The sequence below is a fragment of the Heliconius melpomene genome, chromosome 12, assembly GCF_056956725.1.
Source record: "Heliconius melpomene rosina isolate 202511_hmr_F chromosome 12, ASM5695672v1, whole genome shotgun sequence".
In the NCBI taxonomy this organism is placed as follows: Eukaryota; Metazoa; Arthropoda; class Insecta; order Lepidoptera; family Nymphalidae; genus Heliconius; species Heliconius melpomene.
This window is the reverse complement of record NC_140400.1, coordinates 7,666,129-7,692,036: the sequence shown is the minus strand read 5'-3', so window position 1 is coordinate 7,692,036 and position 25,908 is coordinate 7,666,129. Positions and strand designations below refer to the sequence as shown.

The following is a 25,908-nucleotide window of genomic DNA, read 5'->3' as shown; positions in this document are numbered from 1 at the left end:
ATATACTTAATAAGATTGATATGACTATAATAGTCATCTTGTGAAGGTTTCGTTTTTTATTTTAGAATATGAAACTCTTAAAAAGTCATTATAATTTCAAAACAAATATTACAAATAAACATAACAAAAAACTATTTCATTCAACACAACTTAACTAACAAAAAACTTTAAACTTATCCGTTAAAAAAATATAGGAGAAAAAAAATCTTATGATATCATAAAATTAGTAATCTCCGTCAAGTAGATGTGGATGTGGATGTGGGACGAAATGTATAGATTGCTTTCGACCAGACCATATTAGGATGTACCATCGCGTAATTAGTCAGCAAAGTTTCCAGTTGGGCAAGGTGGGCGGGGAAAGACTGCCTTATCATAAGGATTCAGGTATAAAAATAATAATTAATAAAAAATTATAAACTTTAGTAATCTACAAATACTAAAACTAGCTTTTAACCACCACGCATACAATAATAGACTAAGAAAAAATACAGTCAAATTCATAACCACCTTTTAACCTCGTTTAAAAATGTAAAACACCCCATAAGAAATATCATGTTATACAAAAAAAAAATAAAGAAGTCATCCGGTACTGTTATGACTTGTAGTCATTTAAAATCACTTATTAATAGTCACACGTATAAGGTACGATGTTAATGGCACAGCCAATTCATTCAAAAGATAATATTTAAATAGTAGTACGCATTAATGACTGTCAAAAATGACGTTCATTGAAAAAAAAATTGTTAATGGGAAATAATCGTTAAAAGTACATTTATTCATATAAAAGTTTTGTGTTGTTGTTTTTAGGGATCCGTACCTTTGTGTTCCTGTGCCACTTGTTCCATAAAAATATAAAAGTAATTTCATGACCACCATCATTTCTCATTTGAAAACACCATCAAAACTTCTCATAATATTCGTTCAAAAAACAATAAAATAAACATAAAATTTGACAGCGAATCCCAATATAGTTATATCGATATTTATCTGACTTATGCATTATTTTTTAGTTGTATGAATCACTTTGGTTTTTAAGAAATTTCCTTTAAGTTTATACTATAGATGATTCATTTTCTTTATGCTTTTATCTCTGGCACAGAATAGAATTAGTAAGTAGTTCCACGCCTTTTCCCGTATACCAATCCATTCCCCATGGACCGCTCAATTTTCAAAACATGACGTATTGAGTGACAGAACTCAACCTCGCGCTTATACCAGAGAGAGTAAATGAAAACAATTTAAATATAATCATTGTCCCCTAGTGTGAATCGAACCTACAACCATCACGTTCACTGTCGTTCTTCAACAACTTCGACTTTGTAAATAAGCAATTTATACAATTTTTTTACGCAATCCTAAATACTAGGAAACCAATTTACCCCAAAACACGTGTATCTGTAGAAAAGTATCCACCTGATTTTATACAAAAACATATATTGTCCAATATATAGTACTGTATGTTACATTTATTTTATTAATAAAATATATTTTTATACATTTAAAAAAATATATTAGCATTCTGCATTCTTTCTCTATATAAACTATAACTGTACAAAATTTTAGTGCTGGTATATTTCCTACTGGGTAGAAACTTCTTGTTTCATGTATTAATAAGTAGACAATTTGGGAGATTCTTAAGGTATAAAGAGAAAAAGCCTACCTTGCATCACCACCGCATAATTGCCGCAATACCTTAGTAACTTCACAGCTATCGGGAGCCGCGTCTGGTGCCTAAAATAAACAGATATTTTTTTGTTAAAACATGCATAAGTAAAACCTTACAAAACTATGGTATGTTTTTTATTTTATTTTTAGATTACTATATTAAAAAAGATGAGAGAGAGTGGCGGAATTCAACGCCGTCCTTTTTCTTGTTACCAGACTATAATTCACGCTTCCGAAATTATACAAGTGTAGGTTACACTTGAATAATTTTGATTAAAAATTATCTAAAAATACAGAATGGACTTTTTTTTTAATTATTTATTTTTTTTTATTACAAAAACATACAGTGTAATGCACTTCTAATAAATAACATAGAGTCGACCAATTAACCGTATATCATCAATTATAACAACTGTAGCAGTAAATGCTTATGTAGGTACCCCTATTTTTAATGACAAAAGTTCCAGGACCTTATTGTTCTGGTAATATGTTCAGGTTCCGTTCGCTGCCATTTTTATAAATAATCACTTATAAAAGAAAATCTAAATGGTAGTCATATTTTACCCATTTAATAAACTAATATTATAAATGTGAAATGTGAATATGGGTTACAATTTATGTTTAATTTTTTTATATTACAATAAGTTTAAGCGGGCGAAGCCGCGAGCGGGTCGCTAGTAATATCTATATCAATCATGAAATAGTAGCAAAACATATGAGAGTGTACCTAATGTAGGAAATGAAATCAACGCGGTCGTTAAATTGAACACGCCCGCTGTTTAGAGGCGTTAGCGTTATAATGTCTCGCAGGATCCAGATGTTTAGCCTTGGCATTGCTTATTTACTTCTACATTATATTGCATCTATACTAGATGTATAATATAAAACTAGTTGTGCGATGCAACTTTGTTTGCGTGGACTTTAACATGAAAAATGGAAAATTTCGTTTTTTTACGATTCCATAGATATTGAAAGATATCCTCTTTTAGTGCTTCCATACACTCTCTTACGTACCAACATGAAAAAACAATTTTCTCAGTCCAGTAGTGTCGTAGTCGAAAAGAGAGATCACACGTTCTCGGTTGATTTTGGAGAATACAGTTTCGATGATACCGTAAGAAATTCCCGGGAAGCACTCAGAGAGGTTGATGACAATGGACGAGGCGAAAGAGGTATTTAGATAAAGCTGCGTTTGGCATAAAATAGAGTCACATGTTCTTCTTTTTTATCTGCTAAAACAAAGTGCAGTGTTAAGTTTCGCCCCTTAAAATGGAATATTTCAATTCGGGAGGAATCATACCAGATTCACACTGCTTAGTCTTTTACATGCAGGAGTGCTCTCCATGAGTTGGGCGGCGGAGCTTAACGCAACGTCTTGCAGTTACATGTTGCGCTCCTGCACCACAATATCCTCACAAACGATTCAAAAAATAAATAATTCACAAAAACAAAAAAAAAACGCAATTTTGACACTACGTCCTTGGATGACGACAAAAAGGTAACCTAATTACCTAAATTGGTTTGAGCACTTAAGATGGAATCCAATTGTTTAATTAAAATACTTGACAGCATCTAAAACGAGGAGCCAGATCGAAGTAGTTAAGAAAGGCTGTCATAACTATGGTATTACAACAGAATTGTTTTATGTCTAGGCGACCTTTCACTGACTGACTGACTTTAGCCGACCTTTCGAACTTAGGCATAACTTTTGTTTATACGATTCGCACGATAGAGATACGACATTTATGATGATTTATAAATAGCTAATCTCATAATTTCAAATGCTATACTTTATCTCTGTAGAAGTCGTCGTGGCGGAGCGGCACAGGGTTTAGTTGTAAGAGCAAAGGTGCTAGGTTCAATTTCCACTCGAGGTAAAGAATTATTTTTATTTCTTCGCTCTGCTAACTAGTTGTGGCCACATGTAGAGTTAGACAATTTGCATGCGCGCCACTATAGCCTTCATTTTTTATTCAGCTTTACGGTAGGCAGAAGGAACCTAAGCCACTTCCCAACTTTCCGAGCAACATTCGAGACATTGCGTGTTGAGTTGCTGCACTCAACGCCGCACTTTGACGACCAGAACGGGGAATTTAATATAATTTAAATATAATCATTTCCTCGAATGGGGTTTGATTCCGCAACTATCACCGATGCGCCACCGCCGATGCCGCCGCCATGCCGATGGTCTATATATGATCAGAAGGCTATATAAAATTCTCTTTTCAATAATACTTTTAATTTACTTATATAAAATTTCAATACATTTCGGAATCAGAAATCGCTAAGGACTCTTTACGCCAGTTCTATCCAATCCGTGCAATTCCTCGTAACTGCACCGGTTACGTCATCCGCGATAAGCCGCTCGTATTTTCGCTCTAATTTAGTGATGTTATAGAATATCGATTTAGGTTTTTATCGAATAAATATATTGCAGATATAGTTCCAATAAGAATCTAATTCTATAATTTAATGTTTCGATTATATATCTAATATTTTTACTATAGCAATTAATATGGTAGTTTTCTAGTGAGTGAATCGTGCTTTTAAATATTATTGTTATGTGTAAACGATGTCTCCGGTAAACGAGAGAAATGAAAATTTTCTACCCCCTTCTGATCTCATTGTACCGCGAAAAATACAAAAAAATCGTTAAAAAAAACGTAATTCAACTCATTTCGTACGTAATAAATCATTGATAACAATTAGGTAATTGCGCGGAGGTGTAGAAACATTCCTGCAAATATGTTTCATTCCAAATTGTCTAATTCACTGTAAACGCACTGCTTACATCATTCAAGATAAGCCACGAATTTTTATCCTTTAATAGTGACGGCCTTATTTGGAGTCGATATTATATTTTTATTAGAATAAAAAACATGTAATCACTTTAAATATATCGAATAGCAAATATTAATAAAATTAAAACTAAACCATTTAGAATAAAAAAAAAATAAAATAATTAGTGAAGTTACAAAATATATGGTGGCTTCAAGCTTTCGCCACCTACACTTATGAATTATATTCTTTTATATCTCCTTAGAAAAATTATCGAAATATACCAATTAAAGATATTTTTCTTTACGTAATAACTAGACGTAAAAAAAGCAACTATACTAACCAACATACACAATTTAAAACCTATGTAATAAATAGATAATATATGTAGATTTATATAGTCATTCCCATACAAGCACCATGACTATGTCTCGCTAATACCTCCATAAGCCATCACCATCGATACAAAAGACCTACATCACTAAAAACCGCGATGAGACCGGCCAGTCCACATCGCGAATCTGTTCTAAACGCACGTGCACCGATTGTAACGAAATGGTGAGTTGAAAATTGTTTTATTTTGTACTTCAAAACCGTTTATAAAATGTTTTTATAAATTAATTAATATATGTATATATATTTCTAAATGATAGAAATAAATGTGCTGTTTGTTTTTTAATTATCCTATAATATAATATACTATTTTAGTTTTGCAAGTTTCTTTATTATTTGGAAATTGGTGTAGTATTTATTCTATTCGCCAAAAATTTTACTATTACTATATTAAAAAAATGCACCAAACATCTTTAAAAGTGTTTCTATTGCTTATTATAATATTTTAGTTATTCAAAAGTGCTCGTGTAAATGTTGAGATTTGAATGTTAGCAATTTTTGGACATAACAAAAAACTACTAAACACAAACATTTTCCAATTTTATTAGCATTTCATTCACAGCATCGAAATATGGACTTTATTTGTCGTTACCAAAGACCATTACTCCATTATTATTACTTCTTACAGTATGTATGACAATTATAAGTAATTACATTTTAAGCCGAAATCCGTCCAACGACATTTATTTCCTTATTATTACAAAGTAAGATATATAATTAGATCATTTGTTTATTATAATTTCCATTTGAGTAATATTTCATTTAAAAAGTACGCATATACAAAGTATGTAAAATAAAATCAACGCGACGTTAACTTCCGCCACTAAACACGAAATGTCTCAAAAATTAAAAGGAAAGTAGGGGTAGTAGTAGTACAAAGTGTCTCAATATAAGTGCAAATCCAAGGCCTTAACTTTTAACTATCAATACAAATAGAAAGTGAAATCTATATCTATCTATACGTATAAAAAAACTGTAACTCATCGCTGTCTGTACATGGAAGATATATGAGAAAATCTATATATCTAAATTTGGGGTATTTATAGAAAACCAAACTTAGAGCTTTCATGAATGTAATAGATGATGAAGGCTAATCTCAAAAACGGCTTTTTACTATTGTATTTAAGCAACCTCCCCATAACATTTAGAACTTGTTTTATTCAAATGGCCATATAAATAAAAAAGTTATGTCAATAAAAATTAATTTGGTCGATAAAATACTATCAAGTGGTACTATGTAACACTATTACACTTATTTACATTATCGCTTCATTAGCAAGAATACCATATTCCAGTAAAAATACACCATGTAATTCGTAATACGACTTGTATTTAATTGAATATTGATTTCTAATGAATGATTATTTAGCATAGTAGATTATAACAATTCCTGTCATCATTTTAAAGACATTTCTGTAACCTCGGTAAACAATAAGATTTTTTTAACTTCACGCTGTATCCTGCACATAGCAGGATTGACAGAGGGAACCTGAGAATTTAGTGTCAAGTTTTCTTCTGCTTTCCTTTCTCCTCTGGTGAGCAAAAAAAGGGAATCTGAAATGTGTCAAATATCTGTGGCAAGACACTGCGGCAGGGTTGCGCAACTCAACAACGACCTTTGTCTGGTCACCCGAGCGAGAAAATGAAACCAATTCATACTTCCGATAGGAAATCGAACTCACAACGTTCACATTAACAGTAACGCACTACGCCACGACGGCCTTCTTCTTTCACTAATGTAAAAAATATAATCAATAAGTGACGCATACCAATAAAAGATAGGAAGCTTTACTTGATTAACCAAACAATATATGTATGTATGTACATTTGTACGTACCTATACATTAAAATATATCTAAACTAATAATGGATATAAATAGCGTTTTGTTTACGAGCGCGAAGCGAAGTCATTGTGAGCCTGATGTACTAATAACAAATAATATATGGTCCATACATTTGAACTACTATTCTAGAATTATCTAAAAATATATATTTTACTCTTGATATTAATAGTAGCGTTTCATTGCGGCTTCGCCCGCGTGTTAAAATGGAAATTGCGTAGAATTGTGCATCGTGCTCTCGAAGCTTTTAAGCCCCGACGCAAAAGAGATGTGTTATAGGTTTGACCTATCTTTCTGTGTGTAAATTAATAAACTGATTTGAGTGCGAGTGCTATAATATGTTTTTTATTTTTTGGTACTTGCGGTCAGAATTACCTCCCGCGAATAGAATGTATCATATGGAAAGTGGAGAAAGAAGTGTTTTCATATTAGGTTCCCAGGTTTCTTCCGCCCACTCTAATACGCTGCTATGTTCGGGATACTCAAATAAAAATTAAGTGGTCATGCAAAAAAAAAAAACAAAAATCCATCACATGGGAAACTCTGCCAAGTGAGTTCAACGTACTTACGACAATAGAAAATGAGATGTTTGTTTTTATACTTAAAATTTTTATGACTAACAATCAAGAGGCTAATTTATGGGGAAATTAAAAAAAAACAGTATACGTAATGATTCACTAAGACCGTGTGACCTATTGAAGACACCTACACAACATTTTTGACAAATATAAATGATACCGAGAGTATAAAGCAGTTCGAATAATGTATTCATTTTCTTATGAATTTTGCAAAAATAAATTCGTGGTGTTATTCAACTTACATTTTGCCGCAATTTTTAATGCAAATTGAGTACTTCTATACAATAAAATATCCAATCATTGCTCTCATGTAGAAATAATATTATGAATACAGGGCATTTTTAATATGCGCTTAGTAAAAGTTATTTAAAACAAAACTAACCGTAGAAATAAAAAAATATTTTTTTCTTACGAAGATCTAAAATTATAGTATAGCATACTTAACGGTGGCCAGTCGTGGTGCAGAGGCACAAGCGTACGACCCTAAACGCGATAGGTTGTGGGCTCGACTCCCACTCGAGAAAACGACGTATTATTATTTTTTTATTCTGTCACTCAACACCTCCAGAATTCGGCGGAAAGTGGGGAACGGAAGTGTGTTAATTCATATCTAGATTATCAGGTTTCTTCTGCCCACCCTGACATGTGCGGGATACAGAATAAAGCTAAAAAAATGTACTTAATAGAGTAATCTCAGTACCAAATTTTAATAAGATCCTAAAATATAAGCCGTTACTTATTTTTACATGTAAAAAAATAGTTATAGAAAATAAACGAATTCTTAGATTTTATTATAAAGTTTTTTAATTACAGCTCGACCTAATAAAAGAAAAGGTTGTTAAAAATCAAACATTTGTCACTAAACTATTTCCACAATATATAATGTGAAATCAGAACGTATCGTATCTCCAGGCGTGCGCATACGCATGATTCAACTGTTATTTTAGTACCTAGTTTCTAGTGTCTTACGAGAAAATTTATTTCAAAGTATTACAAGTTCTATCTTCATCTTTTATTGACCGTTTCCAAATTACTGATATTATTATCTCAAAGAAAAATGTACAGCGAATGTGATTTCACTCGTAGCTCATAAGCACAAGTAAGCTCAACAGGTTGTGGGTTCGAATCCCGCATGAGGAAAAGAAATATTCAATAATTAATTCTCGTCGCTCTGCTAACGAGCCAAAACGCGACGTTTAGTTCAGCCATTCAACACGCAATGCCTCCAAAATTCGGCAAAAAGTGCCAAGTTCTAATCTCTAATGGGGATGGAGTGTCTTAAGTGGGGACGGAGGGTTTCCAGCTTCCCTCTGTACCATGCTATGTGCGTGAAGCTCAGTAGTTTCGAAATCTACGATGAAATTAACGCATTCAATTAAAATTTCCTTCAGAAAGTTGACTATGAGTAGTGTTTTTAAATTTATTTGTATACTAGTGGGCCCGGACGCGGCTACGCCCGCGAAAATATAAGCCTAAATCATTAAAATAAGTTAAAAAATAATAATAAGTGGAGATTTATTATTAGAAAAAATATCTGAGTAACCGAAATGAACAAACCAAAGAAGTAAAAGTAACTAAAGGAAATTCTTAATATTGGAAAAAAAAACCTAAAGTTTGCTGTGCGCGCGTACTAAACATTTTTCTATATTAAATAATTATTAATTTTTGCGAACAATATTAAATAAAATCTCAAATGATTAAAATTACGATATTTTAAGTGTATAACATCGGTATAGACAACCGAACTGAGATAAATTAATTATAAGCAGCAAATAATTACATAAAAAATAATAGTAATTCGAAAATATATAAAAATTTACAAAATCATCAAAGTCATCCGCCCGTTCGCGTCGGTCATACTCATATTATGCCGCCCGAAGGCTAGGTCATTTGGAATCAGTGACATCTTAATTATTTATTAGAATGTTATACAGTAAATTATAATTTCCATCTAGATGAAATGCTAAAAGTGACTATTATATTTATTTTCATAGGGATGAATATCAAATTATAGAAATCATCTAATTTTTGTTAATGATTTGTATAAAGAGATTTGTATAAATCTATATCGGCGCGCACCATGTATGCATTAAGCAAACTCACTGTGTGTGACGTTTTCTTAAAACAGCAAACTTTGCAAGCCGTTGCTTAGCAACGCGTAGCGACGATTGTTATTAACATGGCGGAATAAATTCCTTGTCAAATTAATTATTTTAATATATTGGTATATAACGAAAATATTACAAATATGAGAAAAAAAAAAGTATCCTATGTTCATCCCGGGACCCTCAAGTATCTCTATATGAGTATTTTATCACAATTAAATTAGCGGTTTGGCCCTGATTGCGGAAAAGACAGACAGACAGACAGACAGACAGACAGACAGACAGACAGACAGACAGACAGAGTTACTTTCGAATTTATAATATAGGTATGGATGTTAAAATATTTATGACATGAATATAAGTACATATTTTTAATATTTTAAAGTGTTATTCCACATTTAAATTCGAATACCGCAACTTCGAAATTTTGATAAAAAACTTTTGATAATAAATCACTTACTCCGTAATATAAATTATATATATTTCAAACTTTTCAATGAACGTTGTTGAACATTTAAAGATTATAACTTCATATAGGCTCTGATTAGATATAAATTCAAAAGAAAACGCTTATTTTTCTTATCGTTAATAATATCATAATCTACCATTATTCTTGTTATCTTTGTAGAAATAATGTTACAAATATAAATTTTAAAATAATACTCAAATGTATTTTAAATTATTAAATATAATCTATACTCTATACTCATCATAGTATTCGATGGAATGTGAAAACAACAAGTGGACCTAATATTCTTGGGGTCTTTTCCCACGAACATTTAATATTCCTAAAACATTTGAGGATTCTTCGCATTAGACAAAATACAAAAAACAGATTCCGGACTTGACATAGTAGGCATGACAGGTTGAAATCATAATCAAAACGTATGTTTCAGAACCAAATGTAAATACACCTAAGTTAAAAGCAGAAAACAAAGTGATTTGTCTCTAGCACGTCTCTATCTATTTGAAAATGCAAAAAAAAATGTAAAAATACAAGTAAGTATATAAAGTAAGATATTCCAAACACACGCATTATAAACAATCGTTTATTACATGGACTTCTGCCAAATCACCGTACAGGTACCTACTAAGCAAATTTGTATTCACATTTGCGAAGTAACTTATTAACGGTTATGTTATAAACTATTGACTAAATAATATTGATAAGAATCTAAATCATACTTGTCTGACCATCTCTGGCTACAGCGCGGCGTTAAGTTCCGACATTCAATACACAATTTTTTGAAAATTCGGAGGATAGTAGAAAACTGAGTGTCTTAACACTAGGTTCCCTCTGCCTACTGTGAAAGCACCCAGTTTCAAATTACTTATGAGTATGCAACTGAACCAACGATCTCCACTTATCTAAAGAAACCCCGCTTATACAATCCACTGTACTATAAGCCCCCATACTAAAAAAAACAAATCTTAATACTTTCCGAGATTCCACCCACAAAACACAATTATGCTCTATCCACATAAAAAAAAACAATTTGGAAGCGAACACTACTGGAGTACAATTATAAATAACGAACACCTCACCGTTTCACACGGTACACGTTAGATCGTCCACATTCATTGTGTAGGACAGGTGCTGCCAAAATAGCTGACCGGTCGTTCGTGTATTGAGAAAATTTTGTAATTTTAGAGTAAAATTATAACAAGGTTAGTATTGAAGCGTAAAAACGCGATTGTGATGTGATTGTGGATTCGATTTCCCAAAGAAGGTGGGATTATTGTCATTTCTTCGCTCTGGTAACGAGAAGAATCGCGACAAAGTTCCGCCACTTTTTCAGCACACAATGTCTTAAAAGTAGACCGGTGCGTGGTAAGCGGAGTGTCTTATCACTAAGTAGTCTCTGCCGATATATCCAACAAAACTTTCAAGCTCATCGTTACAAAGAATAATAATTTAATATAACCTTTAAATATCCTTCAAACACAATTAAATGCACAAAACAATTCTCGAGAAAGTGACAACGGCGATATATTTACAGTAACACTTAAACCATGGTGACAAATGTACAAAGTCATCTAAAAATATTATCTAATTTAGCATTGATAACAAATTTTCTTGGTGTTTAAATCTGAGATCGGGATCCCACGCGTTTACTATTTCAGTGGTAATATATTTTTGCCTTGGCTTTGTCTAGTTCTACTCCGTTATAATGGTAATAATGGAAGATCTAAAATCAGAGAATAATAATTCCACTAGAATGTACTTTTTCCTTTCATTTAACCATTTTTTTATCTATCGATTTATTCCGCTTTACAAGATTTATCTTGTTTCTTTAAAATATTTTCGATAATAACAATTGAGAAGTATTAACAAGTATTTTAATGGGAACGGAGTGTCTAAACACTAGGTTCCCAGTTACCTGTACACTAATTAACCATAATTAAAAAAATAAACCTGTGACCGTTGTTACAAAATCTAACAATTGTCGACTACCGCACTATACGATCAAATGTTTTATTTAATTTTTAATACAAATGACAATTTAAAACATGTTCTATGTAACAAACGTCCAATAAAAAGTAGATTATATGGTGACTATGGCGTAGTTTTCCTCAGCTAATTAAGACATAGTGTATTTATTCAAGGAGCAACACATAAAGTATGGTGAAACGATCATCTATTAACACTGTTTATATTCAGTACCTACTAGACAACTAGTTGTATTACATAAGTGGTATTGAATATTATATTTAACGATATATATGTGTATGTACATTTTACATGTACATTTAATATATTTATGAAATAGGAAGACACTTCCGTTCCACAGTTTCCGAAGATTCAGGGGGCATGCGTGTTGAGTAGCGGAGTACAACGCCGCGCTTTGCCTCGTTACCAGAGCGAAGAAATGAAACAATTGAGAGTTGTGCATACTTTTTACACAGTTATGTTTTACGACACATGCGCCTAATGTCCTCGATAAGTGGACTGTCCAACAGAAAAAGTTTTTTTAAAATAGCCGGTAGTTCCTGTGATAGCCCGTAGAACTAAACAAACTCTTCTATTTTATAATAATAACATAGTTGATTTATTTGAAATATCTTATCGTACCGTATCTTTAATTAAATTCGTTACTAATCAAATGTGCCCCTAGTGGGTTCGATACGTTTCCGAGACACGCTATCAAAGTACCGCCGCCCCAGTAATCGACATACATACATAATGACCCAGTTTCATTTAATAATTGCTTTTATAATTAAAAACAATTGAACTTAGTGCCGTACTTAAATAGTTTCGAGAAGACGATATATCGCGAGAACATTTTATATTGAGCGAGTCATTAAGAATATTAGCCAGATAGACTAAATGATGTTAATTGATAATTACTATCTATGAGTACCTATTTTCCTTTTATGTTCTACGAAATTGAAGGTCAAAACGACTGAGTCACTCAGTTTTTCCATTTTCCGTAAATTAAAAAAGTGGTCAATGCTATTAAGCAAGTTTAGGCTAATCTAATAAGACTAAATAAAAAATATAATATAATGCAACAAACCCTGCAAATCTGCGTGGAAATAAAGGGTTATAATATGATATATTATTTTAAATTTAATGTTATTAATGCAGCGCCGCCTATTAGACCCGGGTCCAATTGTATTAAAACATCTAAGAAAAAAATTAAAAGGCTTTAACTAAATAATAATAAATAAATCAGTCTACCCATTTATGAGGAGTAGAGTGACAAACATATGTATAGAAAAAAAAAAGTTGAACGTCATTGCAAATTTGCAGACAAGGGCTTTAAATTGACACAAAAATAAACAACACACATCCACCCCCAAAACTATTGCGTGCAGTCACATCCTTCAATACAACACTTAAACAATAACTCTCTACTAAATAACTATTTCTTATATAATTATACTAATTTTATAGAAAAATATTTCATATACCAAATATAAACATATCGACAATCTATGAATCACCCGTCAAAACAACATAACACCGTCGACTGCTTTAAGGCGTATCGTATACTGAGTGTACTCGTATGAGACATAAATAAGGTAATTTAATAAAATCAATGTTAAAAAAAACAGAAACTGCGGTACTGTCTTACTGTAATCGCGACGGTCCTGGGTTTAATTCCCATTTGGATCTCGTTCTTGTAAAGAAAAATAGCAAAACTTTGTATCAGTTAACTCGCAGTAACTACGGAGTATCCTGCCTACCCTGCTATGTGCGGGATAGAACGTGAAACTAAAAAAGATTATATTTTTCCAACTTTTATTAGATACGTAAGTGTGCGTTGAGCCTAAATCGCCTTGACCTTGCGGAGGCTCGCCCTACATTGACTCAGTGTGTCACAAGCATTTAGCGTTAGTTATTTAAATCGATATGTATGTAATTCATTATCGAATTCCTTTTAAAATTATAGTCATTGCTTAATTTAGAACGAATTCATTATGATAAGAGCTGTCGTTCATTTTATGATTGTTATCTTTCATGGTAATATATAAACTAGAATTATTATGATTATTAATAAAATTAGGTGTAGCTAAATATAATTACAGTAATAAAATTAATTACATTTTAGGTATATTTAAGCAATTAACACAAAACTAGCCGATTCTCAATATACTGAAAAACCAAAAATATTTTTCTTAGTTTCACACTGTATCGCGCACACAGCAAGGCATAGGGGAACATAGTGTTAGGACACTTCGTCCCCCACTTTCTGCCCAATTCTGGCGGCATTCATTGCGAAATGAAAATATTAAATATTTCATTTCCTCGAGTGGAGATCGAACCAACCAATCAAACCAAACGAACAACGCGTATACAGACAAACAATAATTAAATAAATATGCTATATACGTAAAAAAAATATTACATAAATTAATATTAGACGAAGCGGGCGTTCAGTTATGCCATTAAGTTTCCACAAGCAAAATCTTGAAAATTAACTTAGGTGCTCAAATAAGACGTTACACAATTTCCGTTGAAGTGCGGAACTCAACACCGCGCTTTGTCCTAAGCATTATTAATGATGATAAAAATATACATATATGCCAACATATATATATTCATATGCTGTAGCAAGCTCATTGTTCCGTTAAAATTGTCGTCCAAATACGTTATGTCACGGAGAGCGGACGTCGTGACTTCATCGCTCTCTTTAATACCATCGACCGTCACGTCGTGTCACGTAATGTCTAACATTGGGACAAGTGTCCTCCCACTGTCCTTATTTGGAATAAACAAGTTTTTATATTTAGAAGCTTTCAATAGTAATTGATCAGAGCTTTTTGTTAGACCAAACCATATCTATATTAATTTTTAGGCTGTTGTAATAGATAATCATTCGTCCACTAGATTCTACATTGTTTTTGTTCATTACATTTATCAGTTCGTAGAAAATACAAAATATCTAAAGATAAAATATGTTACTAGGTATTTACATATATAACAATATCAATGTAATCTACGTAATATCCTGACTGCGATAAAAACATCAATTGTAGTAAAATTACTAAGAAAAATAAAATCACTCAATTATTTATTAACTCAATTAACAGCTTCATGATGAAGAACAATTGCTTACTCGAACCTTCGAGAAGGACTAATGGAGATTTTAAATATTCACAGCCTGACAGTAGGAAAAATAATTATCTCTTCAAGATTTTTTTCTGCGTTGGTGATTATTTTATAACTTATATTTAAAAAAAAAAGTACATTACAAACAAGTACAAAAGTACATATTAGAAAAACTGTGAGGCAATTTCTGCATTTATATGAGTAGAACTTCCTTTTCTTTAAAATGTGGTCATAAGCTGTCAAAGATTTTAAATTGTCTTTAACTTTGAAAAAAAAAAACAATGCAATTACGTCGTATTTATCCAATAACAAATAACTCCGTTTTAATTATTTTTACCTGTACGTGTACCAAAAGTATGTACACAAAATAAACAAAATAAATATATATTTTATCCAGTATGAAAAGATGGTAGGAGCAATAAAAACGATCGTTATCATAACATTATCGGTCAGATATTCACTCGTCGCAAGGTCAATAATAAAAGCTATAGCAGGTTTTACTAATTTCAGATATAAAAAAATTACTTATAAAGATATATAAATACTTAACATGCACCAAGGGGCAATGTAATGTAGGAATGTTGCTGGTTATACTAAATGTTTCTGGGTTCGATTCCCACTCAAAGTAATGTTCACACTTATATTTTTACCATATTTTTATAAGCTTCACTTGTTTTTATCTACCAAACGATATATTTCAAAAAACTTAAAATGCTATTTTTACCCATTTCCTGCACTCCGATTTATTATTATACCATGAACAAAATATCCTTACCAAAACCGGGTTAACGAAAAAATATAAAGTTATCATAAATTATGAGCAGGTTTTTTTTAATTTTAAACTATTTTATTTCTTCGGTCTTGTTTAAAAAAAAACCCTATTATTAGGTTCTACCCAACAGGCTATTAATATGGACATGGATGGATTGTAAATTAGCGTATTGTAGAACTAACTAACTAACATAAACAATCGATAAAAATAAATTAATAAATTATAATAATAGATATTATACGTTTGTTTCAGTCTACAGCAGACGGTGGTCCAGTGATCTGCAACAGCTGCAATGCTGCTATTCAGGGGAGGGTAAGTGACGTACAAACCATTTTTTATATTATATATTTTATATTTATTCAAACTATTTTTGCAAAATGGAAATTAAATAAAAATGTATCCCTTAAATGAGCATGATAGAAAAACAAGACTGGAAACAGAAAAAAATATACAGAACAGTACTTCACCCGATGACATTGAAGTGGTGAAATGATAATTTAGTAATGTGAACGTAGTAACGTAACGAAGTAATTAACCAAAGCTTCTTAACTGTTGAATAGCCCCAAGTTCAAATCGTTATCATTAAGTTAAAGTTTTAATAAACTGTGAGTACTTGCGGGCATTTTTTCAGCAGAACTGCCATCCGAGCCGGTGGTTGTTATAGGTTCATTCGATTCAAAAGTGCTTGCAAAAATTTAAAAGTATTTGAATTATTCAAATATCAGTAAATTTCATTGACTATTTGTAAAAAAAATATTTTCACAGTACTACAAGTGCAGTCACTAACAGATAAAATATAATGCAATCGCGTCATCGAATGATAACTCGTATTTATCTTTAATATGACTCGATAGTTTGTTTAGAGATAAATAAACTTGACCTTAATTGAAATGGAATGGAATGAATTGTATTTTCAATACCCCGGTCTGGTAACAGGATAAACCGCGGTGTTTAGTTCCGCCACTCAACACGCAATGTCTTCAATATATTATACGGTGTTATGTATTAATAAAAACAATGTCAACTAAAACAGTAGAATTACCACCACCACTCATACAAAAACGGCTTCGTTCAAAAGGTAAACCAGTGAGTGACATATCACTATTTTCTTTGTAGCTCAACAAAAAACGTTGAGTAGTTTGCTTAATCGATTACTTTTATTGATAAAACGTAATACCCTGGAATACATTGTATGTACTAACATATATATAAGACGAAATGTCGTTCACAATCGTCATTAAAATGTGTAATTTTTAAATAGTAATAAGTATAAAAACATTAAAAAATAATTAGTCACATTCTAATTATCAAGTAAAAACATTAAGAACAGAGTGACACATACTAAAATACGTGCAAAAAAAATAATAAAAAAAAAACAAAACATTTACCAACTTTATTAAAAAGTAACCAATGACCAATACGTATCAATGGCAGATGTCCCATATGGAGAACCAGTAAACGGCGCTAAGAGTTACGAAGAGGCGTTATTGCCTTAAATAGATAATCACGTCCAATATAAAATACAAACACGGGCAATGGCCCGCGTTAAACTAAATGTAAATAGGGTAATAATTACTTATTTATATGTATACTAGTTTTTTTTGCTTCGAGTTCGTGTAATAAAATGTATGTATGGGATGCGATAGTGACTTTATCTGGTAATGATACCATCGAAGTGTAGTTGAGAATTGTTGAAATGTATATACGACGGTTATATGTTCGATTCCTGCTCGTGGAAATGTCTTTAATTGAAATATTTTTGTTAAGCTGATTTAACTTGACATAACGCGGGGTCCGGTTTCGTAATTCAATATGCAACGTTTCTAAAACAAACTCATGGATTTGTGTGTGTGTGTTTGTAACTGTGTATGGGGATTACTATACGGTAAAAAAATCATTGCTTATTCTAAAATGTAGAGTTGTAAAATTATTATATTTTACAATTTATTATCTTACCCCGGAGTGTTTCAACACTAAGTACTCTTTGCGTGCCCCTGTATAGGATACAGACTAATAAAAAAAAAAACAATTTTCTCCACAGATAGTAACAGCGCTAAACAAGAAATGGCATCCCGAGCATTTCACATGCAAAACCTGCCACAAGCCGATAGACGGCGCTAAGTTCCACCAGCACGACGGCAACGTACACTGCGTGTCGTGCTACACGCAGTACCATAGCCCGAGGTGCCATGGATGCGGGGAGCCTATTACTGATGTGAGTACCTAATTTAGTACTTTATTTAGGTCTAGTTATCCTAGTCTGTTAAGAACGGAATGAGCGAATTCGCGGTTCGGTCGGACGGAATGAGCGAATTCGTACGGAAGTTATAGAACGGAGTGTCTTGACACTAAATACTCGCTCATTGCGTTAGACAAGATGCAAAGACCTATATTACATTTTTTATCCTATAAAATGTATAAAATTTGTATTTGTTTTTTAATCTAGCGGGAAAAGATTCGGCCTTTTCAGATAAGTTCCGTCCTTTTCAGAGATAACTACCATTACGTTTTCCATTTTTTTTTATTTTTTAAAGTGTCGTCTGAAATATTTTTATAAAAATTAAACTAACACTTACAGTTTGAAGGTCTAGCTAAATAACATCTATTCTCAAACAAGATGACTAAAAACTATCGAAAACATGTGTATATGTCTATATTTGACACAATACGCAATATGTTCTACGAAATCGTAATTTTTCCTATAAAACATTTCCTTATATCGACTGCTATGAACAATATATATAGAGTAATACAATTGTTCCTATAATATTACAAGCCTGATCACGTAAGCACTATTAGACCTCGATATATATTAGTAAATGCATTCTCGTTTTTCCTAATGGAATACCAAATGAGGGTAGACCGTGTAATACTGAGATGCGCCGACATTTATGTACGTATAAAGAGTTTGTCTGCGGTCTGATAAAACCAAAGAATAGGTAAAGTCGGGAGAAAATTGCATAATTTACAAATTTCTTAAAAAAAACACTGACGAATTGTTAGGTAATAAGAAATGGTTGACAAATGGTTGACTAAGGTACGAATACATTTACTATATTGTCGTAAACTTTTCACAGACAATATAATACAAGTAGTATACAATGGTTCTATTGATTAATTTATTAAATCGCAATCTTAATAGCGAAGAAGCCCCAGCGTTAAGCTCCGCCACTCACGACGAAAGCAGAAAACGGAGGGTCAACTCTAGATTCCCTGTACCGTCCCTGCTACATACGGGAAAGAGCGTAAAAACAAAAAAAAATCAAAAACAATTTTCATCATGTATATTCATTCCCCATCACGTATACCTTTTGCACACGTTACTTGTTTTACTAAAAAAGTGATGCCAAATCACACTATTGAAGATTTAGGACCAGTGCTTCGAGCCAACTGATACAAGTGACTAATTGAACAATATTCGGAGAAAATGACACGAAAATCATTGTCATTAGATGACGTAAGATTGACCAAATACAGCGACCGCTACGACTCACAAAATTGTTGAACTTCCCACTCGCTAAGAAGCCAATAATTTAACACCGGCCTGTGGAGAAATGATATAACTTATATTTTATAAACTTTATAAGATCTTTATTTAATAATACTAATTAACAATTGCCTAATCGACGTCATTGAATACATGATAATGTCGGGAGCAAAATCTAATCGAACTTTTCCTGTTATACTGCCTTTTAGCTTTTGATTGCGGCTTTGTCTACGTGGTCACGTAGAGTGCGAGAAATAACTCTAAGAGCAGATACAGTGGGTTATATCAAAAAGAGCTATAATCTATAGTCTTATTCGAAAATAAATTTAAAGATATTTTTTTAAGAGATAATTTTCACACAAAAATATTTTATCAATTCGAATCAGTAAATCCAAAGAGACAAATAAACTATTCAGCTATATAATAGTAGTATATAATAGTATAATTCCCAGTCCCTACAATTTATGAAATTGTATTTTTTTAAAACGTCAGTTAGGCCGTTTCGAAAAGAAGCAGTCAACACATAAAAAACCGGATTTTTGCTACGGTTCCTGCCATTAATCAATAGCATATACTGCAGGGGCGAGGAAGAAAAATAATTAATTTTTGATGACTACTTGCTGCTATTTAAAGATATCCTTTAAAGGCGCGACCATTAAATTGTTCTATCCGTTATAGTAATCGAAATTAATGACTATTATTATATATTTATGAATAAACTAGCATGACTATTACTATAGGAGTTATATATAATCAAAAAATTTCGAATATCATTAATTAAAATTCCTTCGCGCTTTTTCTCGCATATCAGAGTAGGCAAGGAAATTTAGTGTTCAGTTTCTCCGTTCACCCACTTCCTGCACGATATTTTTGTCTTGTCAACAAAGTCGGGAAATAATTCATTACTTCGATTAGGAATCAAACAGACTACCGTCGCGTTTACAATCAGAGAGGCTGTGCCATTTATCATACACTAACTATTACCTCCATGCATTTAAAAAGATTTCACTAAAGCTAATAAATATAAACAAATACAAAAGGTAAACCTCAATGTAATTAACTAGTAGCATTAAACCAGAGTTATTATTAACCGACCTTGAGTTGTTCGAATGACAATGATGATTCATACTGAAGTGTCAACTGTTTGTTAAAAAAAAATATGATTGAAATTAATTTGTATGTGGATGGTTCTGTAGCTGTGTATATATTTATTTATTTAATTATAAAAATATACACTTTGTTTATATAAAGACTATAGAATCAAATTATTTCAGATTTGTTAGGAATGTTGTTAGCGTGCACCACTGTAGATGCGGTCAAACGCAAGCCTATTCCATATAAAAAAAAGAAAAAAATGTTGTTAGGTTATTTATATGGGTGGGTCTACGTAGCTAAAAACCGCGCTAGTAACTTTAAAGTTACTAGCGCGGCTTCGCCTGCTTTAATCATCTATATATATAAAAGGACTTGTCCTCACTGACTGAGGTAAGACGCACGCACAGCCGTAACCGCTGTGCCTAGAAACGTGGAATTTGGACAGATGTTTACTTTCGTAATCTGGACATCCACTAAGAAATAAAGGGGTAAAATAGGGGCTCAAAGTTTGTATGGAAAAAAAATTAAACCGGCACCGATTCTTATAAAATGTTAAATTTAGATATTTAAAAGTATTTAATTGAATACGTGTTTCATAGTTTTCTAGAATTCTTCCCCTAAGGGTGCAAATAAGGGGTTGAAAGTTTGTATGGACAAATTCTTAAATCGCCACCGATTTTTATAAAATTTGATATTTAGACTCTTAAAAATATTTAATTGAACATGTGTTTCATGGTTTTCTAGAATTCACCCCCTAAGGGTGCAAATAAGGGGTTGAAAGTTTGTATGGAAAAATTCTTAAATCGCCACCGATTTTTATAAAATTTGATATTTAGACTCTTAAAAATATTTCATCGAATACATGTTTCATGGGTTATTAGAATTCACCCCTAAATACGCAAGCGAAGCTGCGCGCGTCCGCTAGTACGAATACATATCTAAAATGATTTAAGTGTATTTAGAGAAATTTTTGCAGATTTTTTTAGTATGGCTATCTACACTAATCGTAACTTAAATCTTTTGGGATTTCTTATGATTTTGTTAGCAAAAAAATTGTCGTATTTGATAGAAAAATATTAAGTTATATCATATCTATCTCAGATAATTACAATTTAAAAATACACAGGATTCGCGGACCCCTAAAAGCGCGAGTATTACCGACGTGTTTAAATTAGAAAACAATCGTATTGACACCTGACTATTAAACAATCTTTACTTTGTTATATCATTAAAGATTACAGCTCTATCTGCAAATATTGATGCTGTTAGTTCAATATCGATTAAAATGTAATAATTTATGCGGTTCTATCACGCTATATCCAGCATATAGCAGGGTTGCCAGAGGGAACATAGTGATATGGCTCTCCGTTCTCCACTTTCCACACAATTTATAAGACATTCCGTGTTGCGTGGGTGTTACAAGAGCGATGAAAAGAAAATAATATATGTACTCTACGAGTCTGAATCGAATCCACATCGATCCACCTTTGGATTTCATAATCATGTCATATTATCAGGGGCCGCTCTAGCTCGTGGAGCGCCCGTGTGCAATGAAACTCCAAACTCGTCACCGAGTTTTATACACACATTGCTATAAATTTAATGTAAGCTAAACGTTAATTGACATCTATGAGAGCAACTGTCGTTTTCTTTAAAACTTGTAACTCCAACGTGTGTTCAGAACGAATAACGAAAATGAAACATACTAAAATAGAATTAACGACGCTATTATTATCGTAAACACTTCGTTATTATGACATTGCTTTACTGATTCTTTCATATACTGTGTCTATGTTTAAAGTGAAGCTAGAGCCAATATTCAAATGTTTATAATTAAGATATCATAATCTAATATAATAAATTACAAATATATTAAATAATAAATTGTACTTAAAATGATTTCATTAATGTCGAACTTTCAAAATAATTATTATTCTTATTTTGTTTAAAAATATGTATTATACATTTTTCTTGATAACTCTTTATACCTTATAAAAAAATTCAATGACCAAACAACTAACTCATTATTTTCTCGAAATTCGAATTTTATACAACATATACCTATTTATACAATACAATATATTTATACAATATATACCTAAGTATGTACCTACTTACTTTCTGAATGAGAACTCTTTCTGTATATTCTATTCCCACAGCGGCAACGAGCGAGAGATAGCTTTTCTACTCCAACAAATGGATATTACATAAAAACTATTCACTCCAGTGTTAAAACGATTAAGAGACAAGAGTGTCGTGCGCAGGCGCATACATACATACACGGTACCTATATAATACATGTATTTTTCACAAGCAATATGATGTCATCGGAGAAACAATAGCGCTATTTGCGGAACGAATGCCCCTTAGCTTTAATTTAATGCGTTGTTCCGACTCCAGACCGGAATGGAGCGAAAAATTAAATTATATTAACATTTATTTTTGGTGTATTCTCATTTAAAATTCATATTGGAGATAAAGATACGAGCCGCCATCTTTTTTTTTAAATTAGATTATTTTACATTTTTTAAATTATGAAATAAAATAAATATTTCTGAAGCTACGTTATTCTAATAGCACAGATTCAAATTGCATCTCATATAATACATTTAAACATTTTTACAATCACGTACAGTAACATTCGTAGGTAATAGATAGGTAAACCTAGAGAGACAATTTGAATATATATCTTGTATAAAATATAAATATATCTTATATAAAATAGAAACAACAACAAAACTGAAAAACGTGATAGTTCTAGAACTCCTCCCGACAATTTTTTTTCAGCTACACCCTGTAGCGCATAACAGCGTAATCAGAAGGGGACCTGGAAACCTAGTATTAAAACACTGCGTTCCCATTGAGACACTTCCGTTCCCCGCTTTCACCGAATTCTGGGGGTATTTCGAGTTGATTGGGGGAAAATCTTTATTATTTTAAATATTTCTCTTTTCCTTGCTCTTATGGAATAAAGACCGGACCGGAGTTAATGTCGCCTCTAATTCAGATGGAAAGCCGAAAATTGTCTAGACTAACTTCTTTCAGTTTACCCTAACTAGCTATACGACAGAGGCAGTATTGGACTAGACTACAATTAGATTTAAGTCCAGCCATATTTAAAATAATAATTATATGTAGGTATGTAACAATTATAAATATTAATCGCCATTAAATATTAATTTCAGCGCGTAATCCAAGCGTTGGGTGTATCGTGGCACGCCCATCACTTCGTATGCGGCGGATGCAGGAAGGAGCTAGGTGGTGGTGGATTCATGGAACAGGTATGTGTATACCTACTATCTACTGCAGTGGCACTTTAATAACATGATTTATTGTGTACAAAAAGAAATCAATAACGAAAAGATATGTACAAGGCAACAACTTAAATTTAGTCTTTGTGAGTATTTCAGTATTTAATGTTGTAATAACACTCGGGGGAATGATTATATTTATATTACATTTTTAATACTATGAAAAATTAAATAAATATATGATATATTTATTTCAGGCCGGCCGCCCCTACTGCTCGTCGTGCTACGCGGACAAGTTCGCGGCGCGGTGCGCGGGCTGCGGCTCGCCCATAGTGGACAAGGCTATCATCGCTTTGGACAACAAGTGGCACCGCGAATGTTTTACTTGCACCGTTAGTATTAAATGTCTTTGTATATTTAAGTATAATTCATTGTCGCTGAGTGAGTGAGTAAATGCGATCGTTGTGGGTTCGATGTTTACTCGGGGGAATAAATTATTTTCATTACCACGCTCTAAGTAAGTACGTAGAGAAAGCGCTGTGTTAAGTTCAGCCACTCAACACGAACAAGTTTGAAATGAAATCACTTGATACAAGGTTCCCTCTGCCTACCCTGCTGTATGTAGGATACAATGTGAAGATGAAAGTGAAAGTGTACTGAACAAGTAAATTAAATAATAATATTTTTCCAAAAATTACTATATAATAATCCAAAAATTACTCTCCATTTCAGAAATGCAGAAACCCAGTCACCGATTCAACATTCTCAGTGTTGGACAACAAGCCACTGTGCGGCAAATGCGCATAAACTGACACACAAACAAACATACATACATAGATTATTTATTATGAAACATAATTTAATAACCACCCATCGATATCCAAAGTGCACTTACGACGGTCCATGAAGCAAATATGACAATTATAAAATTATACTATAGAAAAAAAAATATTTTTTATAAAAACGCCTCTAATTTCAGATATAAAAGAAATAAATTCTTATTATAAGTCCATATAAAATAAAATAATTGTGTATCAATATATAAAACAAATATAAATGCTACATTTTAGGACAACACCTTTAATGTTTTTTTTACTATTATAGAAAAGCATTTTTTCCCAAAGAAGTAATAAAAATATAAATCTGCCATTCTTAATACGCTCTATATAATATAATCCATAATAATCCTCCCTTTGGGCTTCGCCGCAGTAGGCCGTAAAAAAAGAAATTCCAAGAGATTAAATAAAAAAAAAATACAACTCCAACGTCCACAGATTAAAAAAATCAGATAAACAAACAAAAGTGAAAGTCATGAAAGTAAATTATATAAAAATAATTATTTCTTATTACATTTATAATAAAAAAAGCTTCGCTTTAAGCAAAGACATATTTTCTTTGTAAATAATATAAGTATCTACATATTTAAAATAAAATTATTTATTAAAATAACTAAGTTAAAACGCTTGGGCTTTTTTTAAGATTAAGTACTGTTTACTATTGAAAGCTTTGTGACATTTATCTTCAATAAAACATGTTTTTTTTTATCAAATTTGTGTTTTTATTTAACATCGTCAACTTAATTGGAAAAATTAAAATTATTTATAAATCAAATCAGCTTCACGCTGTATCCCGCATAGAACAGGGTAGGCAGAGGGAGCCTAGTGTTAAGACACTCCGTTCCGCACTATCCGCCGATTTTTGGATTGCGTGTTGCGTGGCGGAACTCAACACCGCGCTTTGCCTCGACACCAGAGCGATAAAATAATAGAAAAAAAAATAGCGCTGCGTCACGACTGGCCTTAATTATATATAATACTAGAGGCCCACTCGCGGCTTTGTCCGCATACTACCTGCTGCATTTGCCATAAGATTGATTGATATTGATTTATACATTCAATCATTATTCATTATTTGGAAAAAGTGCAAGCATTATGGAGGAAGAAATAGCCGTCTAAGGGCGTCCCCCGCGGGAGTGGAGCCTTTGCTTGCTACCGTAATGAATTATCTTAATTTTACATTTTTTCGAAAAGTGGACGTCCAAATTATATACTATAAAAGCCAAAGCTTATCTTCATAAAATTCCCTTGATGATGGAATAACTTTCGCTCGTAAGTTTTTGTAATCAAATGTAAACTGAATATTGTAGTACAATGTACTTACATATATTTAAGTATTTCTGCAGCGTACACGGTTAAACTAATACGATGGCGTTCCTAATTATTGTTATTTCATTATTTAAGGCTAACTAAGAAATAAACCGTAATGTTATATAGCACTCCTGAGGAATGTAGCTGTCATACAAAACAAAAAAAGTAAATCGGACCAGTAGTAGTTCCAGAGATCTTAGTGTTTAAACAAACAAACTCTTTCGCTTTATTATATTAGT

General features: G+C 32.1%; 2 protein-coding genes across 6 annotated transcripts in view; one reads left to right on the top strand and one right to left on the bottom strand.

The window, feature by feature from the left end:
* The window catches only part of LOC146533704 (uncharacterized), a 41,622-nt gene that overhangs the window by 7,151 nt on the left and 8,563 nt on the right, over positions 1 to 25,908 (bottom strand). For 4 of the 5 annotated variants that reach the window (XR_014878554.1, XM_085194524.1, XM_085194525.1 and 1 more), the window contains one exon: positions 1,661 to 1,731. The exons of the other annotated variant lie outside the window; for it this stretch is intronic. Coding sequence is in view for 3 of the 4 variants with exons in the window: in XM_085194524.1 (XP_085050650.1) it covers positions 1,661 to 1,731 (71 nt within the window). In the remaining variant the exon portion in view is untranslated. The remainder of the gene's footprint in view (positions 1 to 1,660; positions 1,732 to 25,908) is intronic. 5 annotated transcript variants of the gene reach the window in all.
* Positions 4,860 to 25,071, top strand: LOC146533705 (transforming growth factor beta-1-induced transcript 1 protein-like). The gene is made up of 6 exons (XM_085194528.1): positions 4,860 to 5,001; positions 15,942 to 16,001; positions 17,731 to 17,904; positions 23,457 to 23,552; positions 23,780 to 23,914; positions 24,255 to 25,071. Exons 1-6 carry the CDS (start codon positions 4,999 to 5,001, stop codon positions 24,327 to 24,329), a joined length of 543 nt encoding a protein of 180 aa, XP_085050654.1. The 5' UTR covers positions 4,860 to 4,998; the 3' UTR covers positions 24,330 to 25,071.